The sequence below is a fragment of the Photinus pyralis genome, unplaced genomic scaffold (assembly GCF_008802855.1).
Source record: "Photinus pyralis isolate 1611_PpyrPB1 unplaced genomic scaffold, Ppyr1.3 Ppyr1.4_LG4, whole genome shotgun sequence".
In the NCBI taxonomy this organism is placed as follows: domain Eukaryota; kingdom Metazoa; phylum Arthropoda; class Insecta; order Coleoptera; family Lampyridae; genus Photinus; species Photinus pyralis.
Window position 1 is genome coordinate 35,077,284 of NW_022170511.1, and position 17,975 is coordinate 35,095,258.

Consider the following 17,975-nt stretch of genomic DNA (forward strand, 5'->3'; position numbering starts at 1 on the left):
GCAGTGCCCTATTGTCCTAGACCGGAAAACTTCATGGTGTGGAGGTCTAGGAGGAAGCAGCTCAGATCAATGGACAGATTTTCTTTTGCGACATGGAAAATCAAGTGAGAATCTCCGTTGTTCAATAGCTGATCTAGCCATGAAATTGAGTGGAAAAGATGTTCTTTGGATTGAGCTTCGTGCCCTAATGGCACATCGACTGATTTCAATTGATAAATGCCCTTGTTTAGTACACATTTTAACCATTTTTAACAAATTTAAAAAAAAAACCTTAAATTTGTTAATCCGGGAATCTGGAGAAAGAGAATCTGAAGGAGAATAACTTGTGCGTTACTGGATGAAAGCAATCGAACGATCGTCCGCGAAGGTAGATTGGTTTATAGACACTGATTTCCAAGAGTGAGTTGGATATAGCGTTAAGTCTAGAAAATAAAGGGGTTTATTGACAGATTCGATTTCTCATTGTAAATTTAAGACTAGAGAGTGTTCTGAATATTAAAACAATAATTTAGGGCGAATCTGGTGCCTCGAATGATGGCAAATATATCATCAACATAACAGGGACGTAGCTAGATGTATAATCAGGACAGGCGGTCTATTCAGGAACTAAGGAAATAAAGGATACCTACACGAATTTTGTTTCTTTTTCTTACTACCTGAAACATGTATGGTGTTAAATTAGAAAATAATGCAGAAAAATGTGAAAAACTTTGCCGTACGTTTGTCTGGCTAATGTATTGCACTTGAAATTTAGATTAACAGAACGTAAAAAATAAACAAAGAAATGATTAGGTGTTTAATAAATCTTAATTTTGTGAAATCTGGACCATTTGGCAGATGGCGGACGCACTCGAAATATTCTGTATAAAAAAATTGTTTTTATCCTTAAAACGTGAAATAATTTCAAATGGAAATTTAATTTTCATGTCTATATCTCAAACGTTTGAGCGCCAGAGCTTCCGTTCCACCTTTAATAGCGACCCTGTATAAAATTTGTCTGTAGGTACGTATGTTCTGACTGAACTCCTGAACGGCTGGATAGATTTTCATGAAATTTGTTTATGTGTCTTTGTATGTCCCCGGATGGTTTAAATTCACAATTAGACCCGATCGGTTTTTTTCCGTTGATGTCGCACTGTGCTATTTCGCGTACCGTGCCGATGTATTTACATTTTTACATTCTGTACGCTGATAAAAATAGATGTCATCAAAATTATAGCACCAAAAACAGATCAAAAATTAAGAATCGCAACAAAAAGGATTGTAAAATTGTAAGATAAATTATCGAAAATTTTATTAAAAGATTAGGTATTCAGGATATCTGGCAATTTGCAATTTTCTACACTTTCGTTCCGTAGCTGTTCGCTATCAATTATTTCATCTGCAATGGGGTCATCCCGCCTTCATTTTTTATTTCTCATCCACAAAGTACATTAAAAATAAAAAGACCCGTGTGTCCTCAATTCTTATTTGCGAGTAAAATAAACCCAAAATAAATTATTGAAAAGCTGTGTTTTTATTCCGAATTTGAAACGCTTCAGACTAAATACGTCACAAACCTACAACCAATCACGTAGAAGTGAGCTGGCAACCTTACGCGAGGGTCTGACGTTTGTCACATTTGACGTTTTGAGAGGGATGTTTAACTGCATCTAGCACGAAAGTGACAAGTGCGTGTGACAGATGACGCAAGTATAAATGCCATTCTCCTGCAATATTGCCAAGTCGTTATGTCATTTGAATGGTTCTAGGAGCTGATTGGACGGGCTTATTACGTCACAGAGCCCGCCACAGTCATATCGTTTTGAATAAACCTTTAAAACCGCACATGTTCATTATTTTTTTGCTAATCAGCCTCTATTTTTAAATAAACTTTTACTGTCCAAAAAAATGTTTTATGGTTTCAGGTACACGCTTATTAAATTAGAACTGCGGAATTCAACTATATACTGTAAACCCCCATTACTTTAATACTGTCTGTCTGTATCATTTGTAGCACGACGCGTTTATACATTGCATACAGATTTTAACAAGCGTCGATGAAACGGTGTTGAATTTAATATCAGTGGGTAAATCAGAGATTAAAATAAATACTACTACATGTATAAAAATTTATAAAAAATGTGCCATAACTAAAAACGATAAGTGTCACCTTCAGACTCGTCTTTCATTTTTTCATTATGGTCGACATAAGAAATGTCATTATTGTTACTCTCAACAGCTATAATTGAACCATTTGCCGCCATATGTTGTCCAACTAAGCAAACAGGTGAAATTTTGTTCTCAGATAAACTCATATTAGGTAAGGCCCGTTTGTATAATCTTCTCGCTATAAATCCTAGTAAGACCATCTCAAGCATTATTAAGCAGTTGTAAATTACTGAAAGAATAAGTATAACGCCGGTATTGTCACGTGCAAACCTACAGTTCGAGTATACTGTTGGAGTGAGAGGAGGATGGCACGGTAGCAGCCGCAGCTTTACGACCCCTTTCATGGTGATACCTTGCAATTTGCTCAAAATTAGCACCAACTGTAGCACGATAAACTTCGAAAACATCCAATAATCCTTCAGGAGCTCCTTTAGCAATTGAATCGTCATAGTCATGCCCCATACTCCGAAAAATATCGAGGTAACTATCACTGGTTGCATGTAGATGTAGTTCACTTGGTATAACCTCTGGAAAATAAGTTTAAGGTCAATACCACAACTCGCTTTCATTTGTCGCATTTGTATTCAAGAAATGAATGCGGTTGCAAAAATGTTTACCGATTACGTACGTACCTCCCTTTCGGCCCATAATACTAATAAGGTCATGTAAACGAGTCCTTGTACGACAGGAAGTTGAAGAACGAGCAGCCTCAAATTACGGACTCGATTTCTAAAATTGATAAACTTTATTCATTTTTCATAAACCCTCATTGCGTAACTGATGTGTATTGGATTTGAATACAAAATGAAATTGTATAACGTGTGTGCAACGAAACGTGTTGCTGCGAATTATATTGCCACATTGAGTAAATTCCGGTTCCTTTCTGAGAGCACGTTAGGACCCTATGCAGTGGCATGGACGTATGAGCAAGAATGAATGAGGAAGAGGAAGAGGAATAATTACAAAAGCGTTTTAAATATTGGAATACTTACGTAGGTAAAACCTTCTTTGGAAAACAGAGTTTGTAATTTTCAAATTTCAAAATATTCCTTGAGTGACCAATTTGGTTAAGAAACTGTTTCTAAGATTTTAACTTTCACACTTTCTACTAATTTACCAATTGCCGAATAATACAAAATTTCTTCATTGTAATTAAAAGATCGCGAAAGTATAATTACAGAAAAGTAGAGATTAATTGAGCAATGCTCATGACTCATTCATTCCGATATCGATGTACTTACTTGTTGATATCAAAAGATGGTAGGCAGCAGCAGCAGGGCCAGCAGCAGCACGGTGCCACTTTTGTATTTAGACCCGATGGTTTTACGTTACGGATGAGTTCCGCCTCTCCTCCGCAATACGCTACGAAAAGGCAAAATAGCTGGTACATTCCGATCATGAAAATGCCCTGCGTTACAGCTTCGGCTAACAATTGAGATCTTGGAACGATTGTTGCACATAGTGTCGCTATTGCTACTACCTGGAAACATACAGTATTAGAATGTTGCTGTTTCTACACATAGTATTCATGTACCAAAAATGTCACCCTACTAACGTACATAAATACGACAAGTATTTTAAGAAACATTGAGATTCCGGAAAGTTTTCTTGGAAAAGTTATAATCAATGTTGGTCCATTTAACTAAACCATGTCATATACAGAAACTAAAGTGCTTTCATAAAAACGAGAATAACGTTTCTTGAACGGAGGTCCGATATATTTTCATGCCTGAAATTTAAAATTTCATATTGGCAATACAGATTTTAATTACTTATGAAGCTGAGAGCCTGATAGCCCAAAGTTTCAATTAAAGCTTGACACTTGGGGTCTTAAACCCTCAATTTTGACGAAAAGTTGAAAAAAAAATGGTGCTTGAACCTTGAAAAAGCTTTTCAGCTCTTCCTTTTGTGTCTGAGAATATGTGTACCTACCTACCAAATTTGGTTTAAATCGGTTCAGTTGTTTAGCCGGAAATTTAAATTTAGACTACAGTATGAAAATCAACAAGGAAAAAACAAAAGTAATGAAAAGCGCGAAAAGAGAGGATAGGAAAAAGGTAAAGATCGGAATATGGAATGACACTTTACAGAATGTAAATGAATTTTGTTATTTAGGTGCAGAAAATAATCGTAGTATGGAAGGTATAAAATCTAGCACATGCTGTAAAAGCATTTGAGTAAAAGCGGGACCGGGATCAATATAGGAATTAGAAAATGCTGCTAAAAACTCACATATGGCTCTATACGGATGAGAAACCCGGATGATAGGCATGGTAGACAAAAGCCGGATATAAGCATTCGAAATGTAATGCTATAGAAGGATAATGAGGATAGTTGGATGAATAGGGAAACAAAACGAAGCAGTCTTCAAATGGAAAGTTGTAACGAAGTTACTTATTTTCCGCCTTAAAGTTCATACTCGAAGTTATGACCACATCGTATATTTGCGATGTCGACCCGCTGTGCTGAACACCCGGTATCTAGAAGCGTTTTAAGTCGTACCGAAAGTATTTGGTAGACGTTAAAGGTATAATTGATTTAATTTCTAGGGTTGTGTTTCAGCCGCTACCGTAAATAACGCTGCAAGCTGCAATTAATCCCCCCGGCCCACCGTTTGCAACAGTTCTTGTTCAGAGATTTAAGTGATTTTAGTTGCGTCCGAAAGCTTTTGTCATTTTGAAGAAGAGGCCAAATAATATTTTAGAATTTCAGCCATGATACGCCATTATTAGCAGGTTTTGTTTCCTATCTTAAATTAATACGAGCATTGGAATTCATGCAGGTTTAGTCGTTGTCAGCGCCGACCCCCGGTTTCCGAGACCTTCTGGTGGTGCCCGAAGTACTCTCGTTTCGTCGTTTTCTGACCCCGTTCCGCCGTCTCTCGTCGCGGTCACTGTCTACATATTTTGTCTTATAAATTATCATTGGATGTTTTTTTCTTACTGTCACTGAATTTCATTTTGTAAATTTAATGTGTGCTTTGTTTTGTGAAGGAGAACCGAAGCCACCCTTGCTGCACCAGCTTATGATGAAAGTTCGTCGTTCATTTTGGTTCAATTCTAAAACTGCTGGATGACGTCAAAAATTAGAGCAGATTTAATCAATCGAATAAGAGAAGGGATTCAGAAATATTTGATTGTAGTGTCAGAATTTAAAGCACAAAAGTGAAAAGGGTACTATAATGACCAAACTGCTCAAAAAGTGAGTCAGAGACTACACCATCTATTTATAGACCATGATTGCCCATGTCTACGATTTGTACATAAAGTTCTACTCAGTTGCTATGGTACAATCACCTTAAACATTAGGCAGTAGAATGCAGAAAAATTGACCCAATCTACTAATATTTGGTACGATTTAAAAGAACGTTAAAGATATACTATTAAAATGGTTAAATGTCTTTATATGAGAGGTGGTAAATAGTCGAACCTCTATATTTATAAATTTGGGATTAAACTCACTTTACATTATACCGCGTCATTTGATAATGAAGATACTCAAGTAGGTACGTCAATAAAAAGATAACGTTCATAAATCTATGATTAAAATTAACTAGGTATAATACGCCATCCCAGATCAATTTTCGTTCGCATGGTTTTACTACAATGATGAAGTACTTACGGGATAAACGCCGATTACAGATGCTGAGTATGTTTTCACCCTTGGTGGCGAATTTTTTATGATATAGAGGAGAGTGTCGATAAACATGTAGAGGATTAGTATCACAGCTAGAACTCCCACCGCAATTAGAGGTATCCCATAGACATTGATAGCTGAAAAAAAGGTTGTGTTTATACATAATGTTAGACAATTATTGTATAAGTTTCCAACAGTGTTTTTTAAGTACCAGTTTGCTAAGCCTTTAGATGCTTAGAAGATGATAATTGATCTACAATTTTAAAAATAGACCCACTCTATAACATTTACGCGCACTTAACTTGGTGTCTCAGAACGTAAATTCTTAATTTTTGAATATTGCAAAGATGTTAGTGTTCAGAGATTCTTCAACATGTCTAAAGATCCCTTTTTAAACTCTTAAACTCTGAAGCTGGCTTTTAAAATGTTGCGCAGTTGATGGATCGTGAGGAAGTTGATATGGAAATTTTATCGTACAATTTATGTATAAACTCCCGAAAATGTAATTATTCTCAGGATTTTTGTAAATTTTGGGACGAGGAATCTTTTCCAGTCACATCTTTGCATTGCTATCGATTCTTTTTGTTGTCTCTTTGCCTGTAGTATTATGATCTTGATGGCAAATCAATCTCTTTTTTGCATGGTAAAGGACCGATCTTGTTTTTTTTTAATTTGCAATATCTATTTTATCACCGGATCGATAGCTAGGTAATTACACAATTGCTTCTCCGACTGATTTACACAAAAGATGCGTATCTACCGCCCTTTATACCCAATCTGGTATGGCTTTTTTAGGGTTAGTCCTACTTTAACAAGAGTAACCACCATAGAAGTTTTGTTAGTAATCTATGCACTTGGAGATTAAAGGTTCCAGTTAAATTTAATACACCTATGACCCTCAGAAACATTTGTGAATATCCGATATTTCACCGAAATGTACCTATACCTACAGATAAAAAGTTTTTAAAAATAAATCAAGATTGTGCCATTGTGTACAATCATTTCAAAGCTGATTCTTTATCAGTATCCCAGAGATTAAAATAAAAATTTCTAGAGTGGGCATTAAAAGTTTTATCAAATCAAACTTGCCCCGCAGTAAAATCCTCCGCGGAAAATTTACCCCCTGCATATTCGCTCCAGAAAATGAATATGCGCCCCGGAAGATTCGCCCCGAATTTACAATTATCGGAATTCGTAATTGAGCCTGGAGGGTGCATATAAGAAACAGAAAATGCATTATTTTTACAAACTTATACATTTACTCGTAAAAGCTTGCTTTTGGTATTTTTTTCTCATTATATATTTAATAGTGACCTACTACTCCGGGCCGAATCTCCCTGAGGACAAATATTCCGGAAGCAAATATACCGCACATATTGTTAATAACAATGAGAAAAAATATTTCTCTTATGCTCATATTTTAAGGTTGGAGGGTTTTTTAAATTATTGAGGGTCAGTATTATAGCTCTCTCTCTTTCTCTCGTGCACCAAGAATAAACTTTCTGAAGTCTTACATTTCTAAAGAACGTAGAAGGTTCTAAATGCCATATAGTCTCATACACGGTATAGACGCAGATATCAAAGACAATTTATTTCCATATAATTAGAAGAATAGAAGGAAACGAGAGTTTTTTTAATTTTGCGTGGGGGATATCAATAGAAACTTTTTAACAAATTTTTTGAGGAGCTATCACATCCTCAAGTCCTGCGCATATATTATAAAACATCCTGTATACGTTTTTGAAAAGCATTAAATGCAAGTTACATACATAAGCTATATATTTAATCACCAAGTCGACAGTAGAAGAGAAGGCGACTTTCTCTGATAGTTGCGTTACGTGGAGATGCGTTAAATGTGTTGCGTACGATTTCATAACACCAGCAAAAAGTGAACAAATTGTATCACGGTTTCAAGTTAATTAAAGAACTAAAGAGAATTAAAGAACCGAACGCAAAAATCAGGCGAAACTTTGCAGGAACTCGAAGAAGAATCTTCAAGGCGTGTCAAACCCCAACTTAATTCAAAGAAGTAGTGCGACCTTTTCAAAAAAAAATCAAATACCTTGACCATATAGTTTCAAGCAATGGAGTACCAGTGCGTTCCGACAAAATTCATGCAGAATATGCTTTCGCTCACTGTGTAGCCAAGGATGTCAAGATGTCCCGAGATATTTCTGTAGAATTCAAGTTCCGGTTTGAGCGCTTAAGAGAAATTTACCTTCAACGTCCCGAGGTGGGTAAAGTGTGTTTCCTGGAGGAGTAATGACGATTTCTTTATTATCTGGTAACAAAAGACCGATTTTACGATAAACCTGGTTACGAAGAGTTTTGGAATACGCTACAAACGAAAAATCCATGCCGTTACAAAGCTGGGAAGATTGGATGTGGATAAGTTGGACTGGCGCATCGTGCGCAATAGACTGGAGGTGGTATTCCAGGGCACCGGGATGGAAATATTGATCTTTTAACCCCAGAGGAGCTCCTCTACCTATTCGTAAGACGGTGGACTGTATTTTTTTCAAAAATGGAATATGCACGAGGGAGTCATCGTAAAAGTACCGCCATCAAGTGTGCGTTACAGAGACAAAGTTGCCTGGGTCTGTGTCTCCGCTACCATCGTGGTCCGTTTTAAAAAGGGGCAGTGTAGCGAACATTCCGGAAATCATGATAGACATCGAGGCGCCATGAAATATTAGTCATCGGGCATAAGTGCGAAGGCATTTTCGGGAAAAATGATGTGTGCATGTCCGAATCGTGTGCCGGCGTTTAAAAAAGTACACGATAAAGAGATTCCTAAACTGTCGTATACATGGCATACACGTTAATATAGTAGGAGAATTGGTAGACATTTTTGGGTAGGTATTTCAGGCAGGCTGAAATTTTGTCCAATACTTCTTCTCCAATAATACCCAAACACAGAATTGCAGACCTGGCTGAAGAGTAGCGGGGATAAATCAACCGTTATATTTTTAAAGATAGAAATTTTTTTCCAAAAAATGTTCTTGAGGTATTTCCAAATTTTACACCTTTACATTTAACATTTAAAGTGCGAAAAATCAATAAGCCAGATCATTTAGTGGGGCCCTACACTTTCCCAGGCGCCTTCAAAGTTTGAAAAAATGTATACTGGCCACCATGAATACATGAACACCCAACTTTGATCAATTTTGATGACATTTTCGGGACAATTGTCTTTATTAACGAGCTCCTAGCGAATGCATAATTTTGCGATGTCTGTCTGTCCGTCCGTTAGCATGATATCTTGAAAACGAATGAACCGATTACGGCTATGTGTCTCAAATAGTAGAGCATTGGGCTACATAGCCGGAAGATCGGGTGTTTCAACCTAGGCTGAGGTAAGAATTTTTCAACTGTGGCAGAGATGGGAATTTCCTTAGATCAGTTTCGAGCATTCGTAAGGTAGGTAAATACTGGCGTAGTAGACCACTAAATGATCTATGGCTTATTGATTTCGTCGCTCTTTTAATAATAAATTTAAAGGGGTACAAATTTGGAAATGCCTCAAGAACATTTTTTGCAAAAAAGCCTATGTTTAAAAATATAAGGGTTGATTTAGCCCCACTACTCCTCAGCCGGATCTGCAATTCTGTATCTGGGTATTATTGGAGAAGTATTGGACAAGTTTTTATCGTGTCTCAAATACCTACCCAAAAATGTCTACCAGCTCTCGGACTAATCTAATACCTACAAATATACTGACGCTTGAAGTTGAACATAACAACAGTTTATTCCTACGGTAGCTTTTATCGTTACTGTATTTTATTTATAGTCTACCAAAGGATAAAAAAAACGGTACCTACCAAATCATCAATTATTGACGTATTGACAATAGCGAAACAAATAAAAGGGGAAATTCGGGTTTGAGATGTATTTCACAAATTCACAATTTAAAGTCGAGCTTGAAGTGGACTTATGGAGAAATGTGGTCTATACCTCAAATACGTCACAAAAAAGAAGTCATGGAGGTTGTCTACTGTAAAACGTAATTTTGAAATAATTAACGCATTCAGGAGTGCATTCAGGGAGTGAGACTAATCCCCAGAAAATTAAAGACTTACCAAGTATTACAGAAGCATATCTTTGAAAACTGTAAATTAACGCAAAGTTGAAAGGCAAAACACAATTTCATACCCTTAAAGATATTTTAATGCAAGTAAGTTTAGTAAGCAATTACTCAGATCAGTGGATAATAACATCAACTACATACTACATTACATAATGCTTTAAAAGTTGTGGTTAGGTTCAACAACTAAGGTTATTTAGAATTTCGAAAAATATGTCTCTCGGTCAGTACATTGCAAGTACTGTCAAATTAGTAACTCAACGATCGTGTATCTCAAATTGTTTGATGTACAAATATAAGAAGATGACACGTTCAATAAATAATTATTTTCACACGGTGATTCTTCTCCAACAAAAAGCTCCCGTTATGGAGTTAAACCAAAATATAAAAAGCATAATGATAAACACAAAAAACCAGCGTACTTTTCACGTTCACTTCCAAAAAAATATGAATTCAATACTCATTATTTTGGATGTATAAAAGGGCCAAAAAGTCAAGCAATAAAGAAGAATAATTACGCAAATCATAACGGGATTTTAAGCGGAATGAGAGAAAGTAGTACCTATCCGTAAGTGAAAGTCACGACGTCGTAAGAAAACGAAAATGCAAGTAAAAAATGTAGGAATGGTCATGTCAGTTATGTAAATATCGAATTATTGAATAATCTCTCACCAGATATATATTCTTTCGTAGATGGTACCACTTCCGGGCACGAATTGTTATTATAATTCGTTAGTTTTGCCAATTTTGAAATTCCGTAACGTTTTACTTGCTCCGAAAAGACATCGTCCGCATTGTCCTCATTCATTGTCATTTATCAATCGACGACTTGCACAAATGAATTTTAATGTTATTACCACACCGCATGTAGACTTAATTGAGGAGAAATTAAGAGTGCGACTGATACTAAATACACTTCGCGACTGATAAGTTTCCCACTTAGTAGTTGGTACTTCAATTATTATATTGATACAGAACTTTCCATTATCGTATTTACACCGTACTTGCTTCGTAATCTCTTTGAATACAGATATTGTCATTATGAAGCAATCCAGGCACTCTGAAGACATGCGTGTTTTTCTCTCCACCCCAATTGCCCAATTGAAAAAGTCGCCCGTAATTTGGAAGAATTTTATTTCAAGGGCAGGACCACAAGTAGGAAGAGAAACATTGTGCAATTGCAGATATTTTGAATACCTTGCAATGTTTATTATAACAATTGTTCTCGGAAACTTATCATAATTATGAAACAAAACGACTATAAGTGTCCTAATTGTTGTGAAAATTTTAAGGTCATTTTTCTATTGCATTAAACACTAATGGTCGTTTGCACCAACAAATTTAAGCTGAGCTTTGCTTAAGTGTACTTTAAAACCCATGGTAACGATTATTAATACAACAGTTGCCATGGATATTAACTATTAAGGCCCGTTTGTACAACTTCAGTTTAGTTTAACTTTACAGATTTCAGAAACATAATTGGCCAACTTGTCAAATATTAGCCAATCAAATTCTTTAACTTACAATTTAACTATAAACTGAAGTTTAAACTAACATTATGCAAGATGGGCTAAGCTACACTTAATTAAGCTAAAGATTACATAGTATGTGATCTTTGCTTAAGCTAAGTTTGGCGGTGCAAACAGCAATACCTACTGGCAATAATTGACCGTATTTTAAAGCATGAAGGGTGCAACCCGCCAAATACTTGCTTCAGAATATTTTAAATGGGCCATGCTGGATATCCTTCAGCTTCAACTTTTACCTTTGCAGTCCATCAGCACGACGCCGCTCCGAGAGTAATGCCACGAACTGCATCCTGTATTTTATAAGTAAGATCTCCGAAGACCACCAAGTAGACTAAGTCCAGTAGACAATTTGGTAAACCGGAACAATTCAGAACGCTATTTAACTTTTTGTAAACCTCCCCTCCCAGATAATTCCCAGCCGCACCTAAAAATAATTTGCACCGAAATGATTACCGCCCGGATAATACGTACTTTTCACTTGAGATATTTGGTTCCCTGATGGCGACATCGCTGCCGGACAATTCGCACCCAAAAAATTGGGTAAATTTTTGCGCTATCTTTAAAGAAAAGTTTAAGAGCATGCTTCGAGAGTGAAGAGTGCCCCAAAAGTATGGAATCTACATCTTTCGCAACGGGACAGTGTAACTTGTAAGTTGCAATCCTGGTTGTAACCTACAAATTTCACTCCCTGCAGAACTAGGCACTCGCATTATTAGCATAAAGTATGGAATAATGTATGCATCTTATCGAAAATATTTTCACATAAAAGTTATTTGCGATTCCATTTGTGAACAAATCGCAGTTCTTGACTGTGATAATTCCGATTAGCTTCGCCAAATATGATTACTGTCTCGATTTGCAACGGACGCGCCATTTCAATTGAATTATTTTTTCCCGAGATTTTAGACAAACACGTTTTAGTTAATTTTCTTTTAGTTAATCAAATTATAAAAGTTGCCGCCATTTGAAAATGAATGAACCAAATGTTTTCAAACTCGAAGGTTGAAAAACCTTCAATATAGTAATATGGCACGCCATACTATTCAATAAAAAAAAACAAACAAGTTGTAAATCAGTATATGCATGACGAAAGCGCATTTTGGTATTGCAGATCATTATTTCATAAATTTTCATTAGCAAAGTTGAAAATTATCGATCTCACGAGTAATCTAACCCAAAATAGAGTAGAGTCTACACATCTACACTATAACAGAAAGCTTTTAATGAAAATTTAAAGTCTCTATAGTTATTGTAATTGTTGAGATCTCAGCCGGACAGCCGGTCAGCCAGCCACAACAAATATAATAGCGAAAATAGCCGAAATTATGCCGAGGTGTCATTTTGTAATGTGAAGTGGTCAGTTTCAACTCAAATAATAAATAATTGTCTCGTGTGGCACCTTTTCAAACTTCGTGGCAATTATTGAACGATTCAAAAGCTATGGGGCAAGGGGGGCGTGCAATGTTTTTGGCATAAGAATTGCCTGTCCCTTCATCTAGTCGTATTCAGATCTCTATTTAAAAGCTATCCACGTACTGTTCCCCTATCTTAGTCAGAACGTTTAGGTACAAGGACTCACTTCATGAAAGTTGAACAGCAAATTTTTATAAGTAATATAATAATAGTTAATATTAATTAATAGCTATTGGTTAATAACAAATTTTAAGTGAAGTGTGCTTAACAAAAGTCGAAGTACAAGTATTTACATATGGTTGTGATGGTGATAAGTAGAGCTGTGAAATTCACAGCACGAACTAATATGCGCATAGGTATATGTATATGCAGAAAATTACTGCAAAATATGCAAACAGTGTTGATGTATATGCAAACATATGCAAAAACACTTGCGTACCAAGAAAACGCTAGTCATAAGATGTTTTTTGCAAGAAATAATTGTCTCCTGTCGCTATGAATTAATTTATAAATCCTGAGCAGAAAATCTGATCTCTAGATCAACAGAAGTAGGTGCATTAGAAAGGGTCGACAAAATATTGGGAGGAATTTCCAAACTTTCCACAATATCACCCATCAACACCGTAGCGAACGAGAAAATAGTTTGGAAATGAAGAAATTAAACATCAAATAAATCAATAAATCTTCCTTCCGACTATTGCAGATGTCTTTAATGATCATGTCCGTTATGAAAATCCGCACAAATGTAATAAAAATTCAAATTAAAACCGATTAAAACTATAGCAAAAATTTAAATACCTCTTAAAAAATGCAAGTTTATAATGTAAATGGAAAGATATAAAGATATGCAAAAATAAATTGTGTTTAATCGCTTCAAAATGTTGCAAATCGAAAATGCACAAAATCTCATACGAGTACAACCAAAAATAAACGATATTCACAGCTTTAGTGAGAACTTCAATTGCGAATATGTTGAGCTCAGAGAAAAATTGCTTCTTCTACAGAACTGATATGTGAACCAATATATATTTACATGTATCCATATTTCAGTGGCTGTGTATAAAGACACACGGTCCTATCTCAAAACATAATAAAGAGCATAATTGATTAAAAGGTTTTTTCCTTTCGGCCTTGGGTGGTGTTGAAGTGAAGGTTTGTAGGGAGAGTAGGCTCAAAAGTCAGACTTCGTTAACGTTTTAAAGCACCTGTAAAACACCTACTATTGTTATCTTAATAGTTATGATTTTGCAATGCTTCTAACTTTAATCTGGCGAAATCGGTTTATAGTATATTTAACCACCCATCTATCTCTAATAGTCTCGCTAATAGTATAAAAGTTGCAAATAATTTTTGAAATTTGTATGAATTTTATTGTGGATCACAATTTGAGTAATATAAGAATACATGATTGTTTATAATAATGTTCCTAAAAGTTGTATACCAGCTTCAAGAGTTATTAGGAAGATAAGTAACTTTTTAAAATTGAAATCTGTGTAAATAATTGTTTTTTTATGTTCATCGTGTAACAAATAATTTATGTAACTAAGTAAGAGTTGAGACAAATAGAAAATTTCATTTTAATAAATAAATTTGTACATTTTTAGTATGCCACCAACGAGGTTAAGTGTAAGAGCAGCTAAGAAGAATTACTTCGAAGCTGAACTTCGCCTCAAATTTTCTATTAATTTAATGTATTTTTTTTGAGTGAGACAATAAAGTTAAAGTTAAAGTTAAATTCCCTTGCTATTTTTGTTTCCAATTTAATTTTCGAATTAACATTCGGTCACCTTAAACTAGTGATGTGGATTGTAAAACAACGATTTGTGAGTTACATAAAAAACGGTTATATTAGGCGTAACTTACAAGAGGTCGGTTTTTTTTATGTAATTTATGTCTTTTATGAAACTTACGTAACTTACGTTTTTAATTTAAAAAACCGCAATTTTTGTAAGTTACATAAATGTAATACCTATTTGATACATTTTGATCGGTACTACCACAGACCATCAACGGTACTACCAACGTAAACGATTCACCGTTGAATTTAGTTTGGTTTAATGAAGATGATACAGCCTCTAATTCGCGATCTGGAGCTTCTTCCTCCAAACGACGCGTGATGGCGAAATACCTACTGCTTGGGTATTTTATTTAATACACCAAAATATATAATTTAACAAGTGTTTTTATTTTCAAACACTCACAAAATTCAAAAAGGTGGTAATTTTACTATAAAATTACGGTTTTTTTAAAAAAAAAATGGTAAGTTACATAAATTACATAAAATACATAAAAAACATAAACAATTGGTAATTTTACACGTAATATTGCGCACTTAAGAAAACGTGTAAATTTAACATCACTACGACGATGCGCTTTTTTTAGTCCAGGAGATGGTAACACAAAAAAAACCGACGCATCGATATTAGTAGTACTACAGTGCGAATTATATTAAAGATACGTTTGGTGGAATATAGGGTGGATTGTGTAAAAATTGGGGTTTTAATGGCCGATATCCTTATTGTAAAAAAAATTGGTTGTTTGGGTATAGACGCGCAGAAAGTATCGTTGCAAACGTCAAATGGGGTAAAATTGAATTTTTTAGGTCTTAGGGAGAGCGAGCTTTCCCAAGTTGAAGTTTTTTGCAATAGGAAAAGCATGTACAGCTTAAGGAAACTAAACTCCCTCTCACAAATAACATTCAGCGTAATCCACCCTACTTCTGATATTAGACCGAACTATTTTTGGCTTTTCTATTGTCCGTTGATGAGTGCAATCGAAACATGGAGTAGGAAAACTTTATTAGTATCACCTTTAACAGTTAATTAGTAGGGTAATGTAATTCGAGTCAAGCTTAGAGCGAAATAAAGACTTTCTAGAAAGTAATATCTAATCAGGTATCTACAAGTATTTTACCAAATTTAAAATTGTCCTTTTCCAAGAGAAAATTCTGCCATTTACAAAAACGTGGCCGCAGTGGGAACTTCTCTGTACACAGTGTGTGGCACCGGATGCGTTCGGCGAACTACAACGGCCAAAGTAATCAAAGAGACCACGATGATCACAGATGCAATCCCAGTAATTACAATTACTTCAAAGTGCATGACAAGGTTGGCAATGCTCTCTGGGTAAGTACCGGTGGGTGACTTAGAAACTTCGTTATTTTCCGCAGGCTCGACATCATTCTTTGTGGCAACCTTTTGCGACGCAGGCTCGTGGTTAGTGAAATGTAGCTTTTTACTGCAGAAGTTGTTCGCCAGTGGCCCGTTCGGGCCGTAGATGTCCTCGAATAGTTTGTTGGAGTGCAAACATTGGACGTTCCTTTGCAGTCGTGTCAGTCCGAACTTGATCAAGTGCTCGAAAAACTTTATCGTATCACAATGGCACTTCCATGGATTATAAGACACGTCTAGAAATTTTAAGCTGGAATGTCGAAACACGTGGTAGTCTAGATGGTGAAAATTGTTGACGTGCATGTATAGAGCCTGCAATTTTGGGGTCACTTTCAAATTGTCTTCGGTGAACGTTTCCAATTTGCACGATGATAAATCGAGCACCATTACGCTTGCGGATACTATTGTGGGAGTGTTCAAGCCGAATAAATTATTGGACAAGTTGAGCTCAAGAAGCTTAGTATTTTTCTCCACAACTTCCGATGGTATTTCGTCCAACTGATTGTTAGAAAGGTCTAAGTATTCCAAGTCGGTCAAAATCGTAAACGCCAACCGATTCACGTTGAAGATTTTGTTATCACACAGTTCTAGGTACTTCACCTTTTGCAATTTGGGATTAACGAAGCTGTACTCGTTAACTTCTTCGATATTGTTGTTGGAGAGATCAATCGTGTCCGGTTGCAAATCGACTCGCTTGAAATCGGGGATGGTTCTCAACTGCTTTTCACTACATTTTATTGTGGTCTCATTGCAGGTGCACTTGTAGGCGCACTGACTTGAAGTTGCACTTCCTAGTAAAAGAACTAAATGCATAGAAACTGCAAGAAGCATAACACATCCGTGACTGGTTACCATACCTGCAAAAATCAAGATAGATTATTCTATCCAAGAAGGGTTTCTACAAAGGGTTTGAGTAAGCAACAACTCCTACCACGCGCCCACTTATGTTAAGTACCGCAAGGACAATTTTGAAGTGATTACTTTAACCATTCTGTGCCCAATTTTAATTGGTAATTCGTAAAGGATCGAGTTTTTCAACGTCTGCCTGTAGCACTCAGGCATATTTCAAACTAAAGTTCCTAAAACAACCGTTTGCACATTGTGATCTACAAAAACCGCACGATGAATTTCTCATATCCGAACACGTTGCAAATTCGGGGAATGAGGTTTTCCTATCTTTGGGGGTCTAGTATACGCCGAATCAGGCAAACGTTATCCTAAAACAGATTAACACTTACTGAATAATTGTTCAAAAATGTTAGTTATCACGTTGAATTTTCTGTTGCACTACAATTTCAGGTATGTGCGACTAAATCGTTATCATAAGTACATAAAATGTGATTGATTGGATTTTTTTATCAATAAAAGTCGTTTGATAATGGTTACACAAGATTCACTGTTTACAGGTAGATATGCTACGTGTATATACTATTTCAGTGTGTATCTTCTAGCAAAAATACATCCTTCAAAATGAGGAAGTATACGTCCACCTTTGAACCTCCAATTGGTTATGAATTTTGGTTGATATCAGAGCATTAATTGAATAACAAAATTTTTGTTTAACATTTCTTCAAACTTATCTCCTGAAATCAAGGAGTCTACAAAGGTGCTATATCGTTTCACCAATGGAAAAAAAGGGGTATTTAGTATTTTTCATTTTATCCTAACTGCGTTCTTTATTCTACATATCTACTTATTAACATAATAGCAAATGTTTAACGACCAGTTCAACCTAAGATTAAAGGAACGACAACCAATTTAAGGTTTTTAGGTTAATTACTTTGTCGATTGTAGTAGCAGCGAGCTTTCGTAATCTTCTCCCATGTTTATGAAGGGATTATTTGTTCTAAATTGTTTTTGTCGCCTCGCTGTCTGACTTTGGTTTTGAATTACACGCTGGAAGCTGTAGAATGTTAAGTTGCTTCTGTAACTCCGCACAGCTTGGTAAAAATGCCATCAAAAGAACCCACTGAATTTGGTGTCAAGTCTAAT

General features: G+C 35.7%; 2 protein-coding genes across 12 annotated transcripts in view; both read right to left on the reverse strand.

Moving 5' to 3' along the window:
• Positions 1–12,119, reverse strand: part of LOC116167729 (organic solute transporter alpha-like protein) — a 69,904-nt gene extending 57,785 nt beyond the window's left edge. For 8 of the 10 annotated variants that reach the window (XR_004144625.1, XR_004144624.1, XR_004144623.1 and 5 more), the window contains exons 1-6: positions 10,544–10,805; positions 5,773–5,924; positions 3,393–3,631; positions 2,784–2,880; positions 2,426–2,678; positions 2,153–2,380 (exon numbers count right to left, since the gene is read on the reverse strand). Coding sequence is in view for 2 of the 10 variants with exons in the window: in XM_031483222.1 (XP_031339082.1) it covers positions 2,153–2,380; positions 2,426–2,678; positions 2,784–2,880; positions 3,393–3,631; positions 5,773–5,924; positions 10,544–10,685 (1,111 nt within the window). In the remaining 8 variants the exon portion in view is untranslated. Of the gene's footprint in view, positions 1–2,133; positions 2,381–2,425; positions 2,679–2,783; positions 2,881–3,392; positions 3,632–5,772; positions 5,925–10,543; positions 10,806–11,636 lie in introns of those variants that run through there. The other 2 variants (XR_004144629.1, XM_031483223.1) reach the window with 2 other exon arrangements.
• Positions 12,120–15,594: 3,475 nt separating this feature from the next.
• On the reverse strand, positions 15,595–17,377 carry LOC116167731 (protein slit-like). Of its 2 annotated transcripts, none has more exons than XM_031483225.1 (2): positions 17,222–17,377; positions 15,595–16,840 (listed from the first exon to the last, which is right to left on the reverse strand). In XM_031483225.1, the coding sequence occupies exon 2, from the start codon at positions 16,836–16,838 to the stop codon at positions 15,768–15,770; it is 1,071 nt and encodes a 356-aa protein (XP_031339085.1). In that variant the 5' UTR covers positions 16,839–16,840; positions 17,222–17,377; the 3' UTR covers positions 15,595–15,767. The 2 variants fall into 2 exon arrangements, with proteins under 2 accessions (XP_031339085.1, XP_031339086.1); XM_031483226.1 differs by lacking the exon at positions 17,222–17,377 and adding an exon at positions 16,965–17,213.
• Between the last annotated feature and the right edge of the window lie 598 nt (positions 17,378–17,975).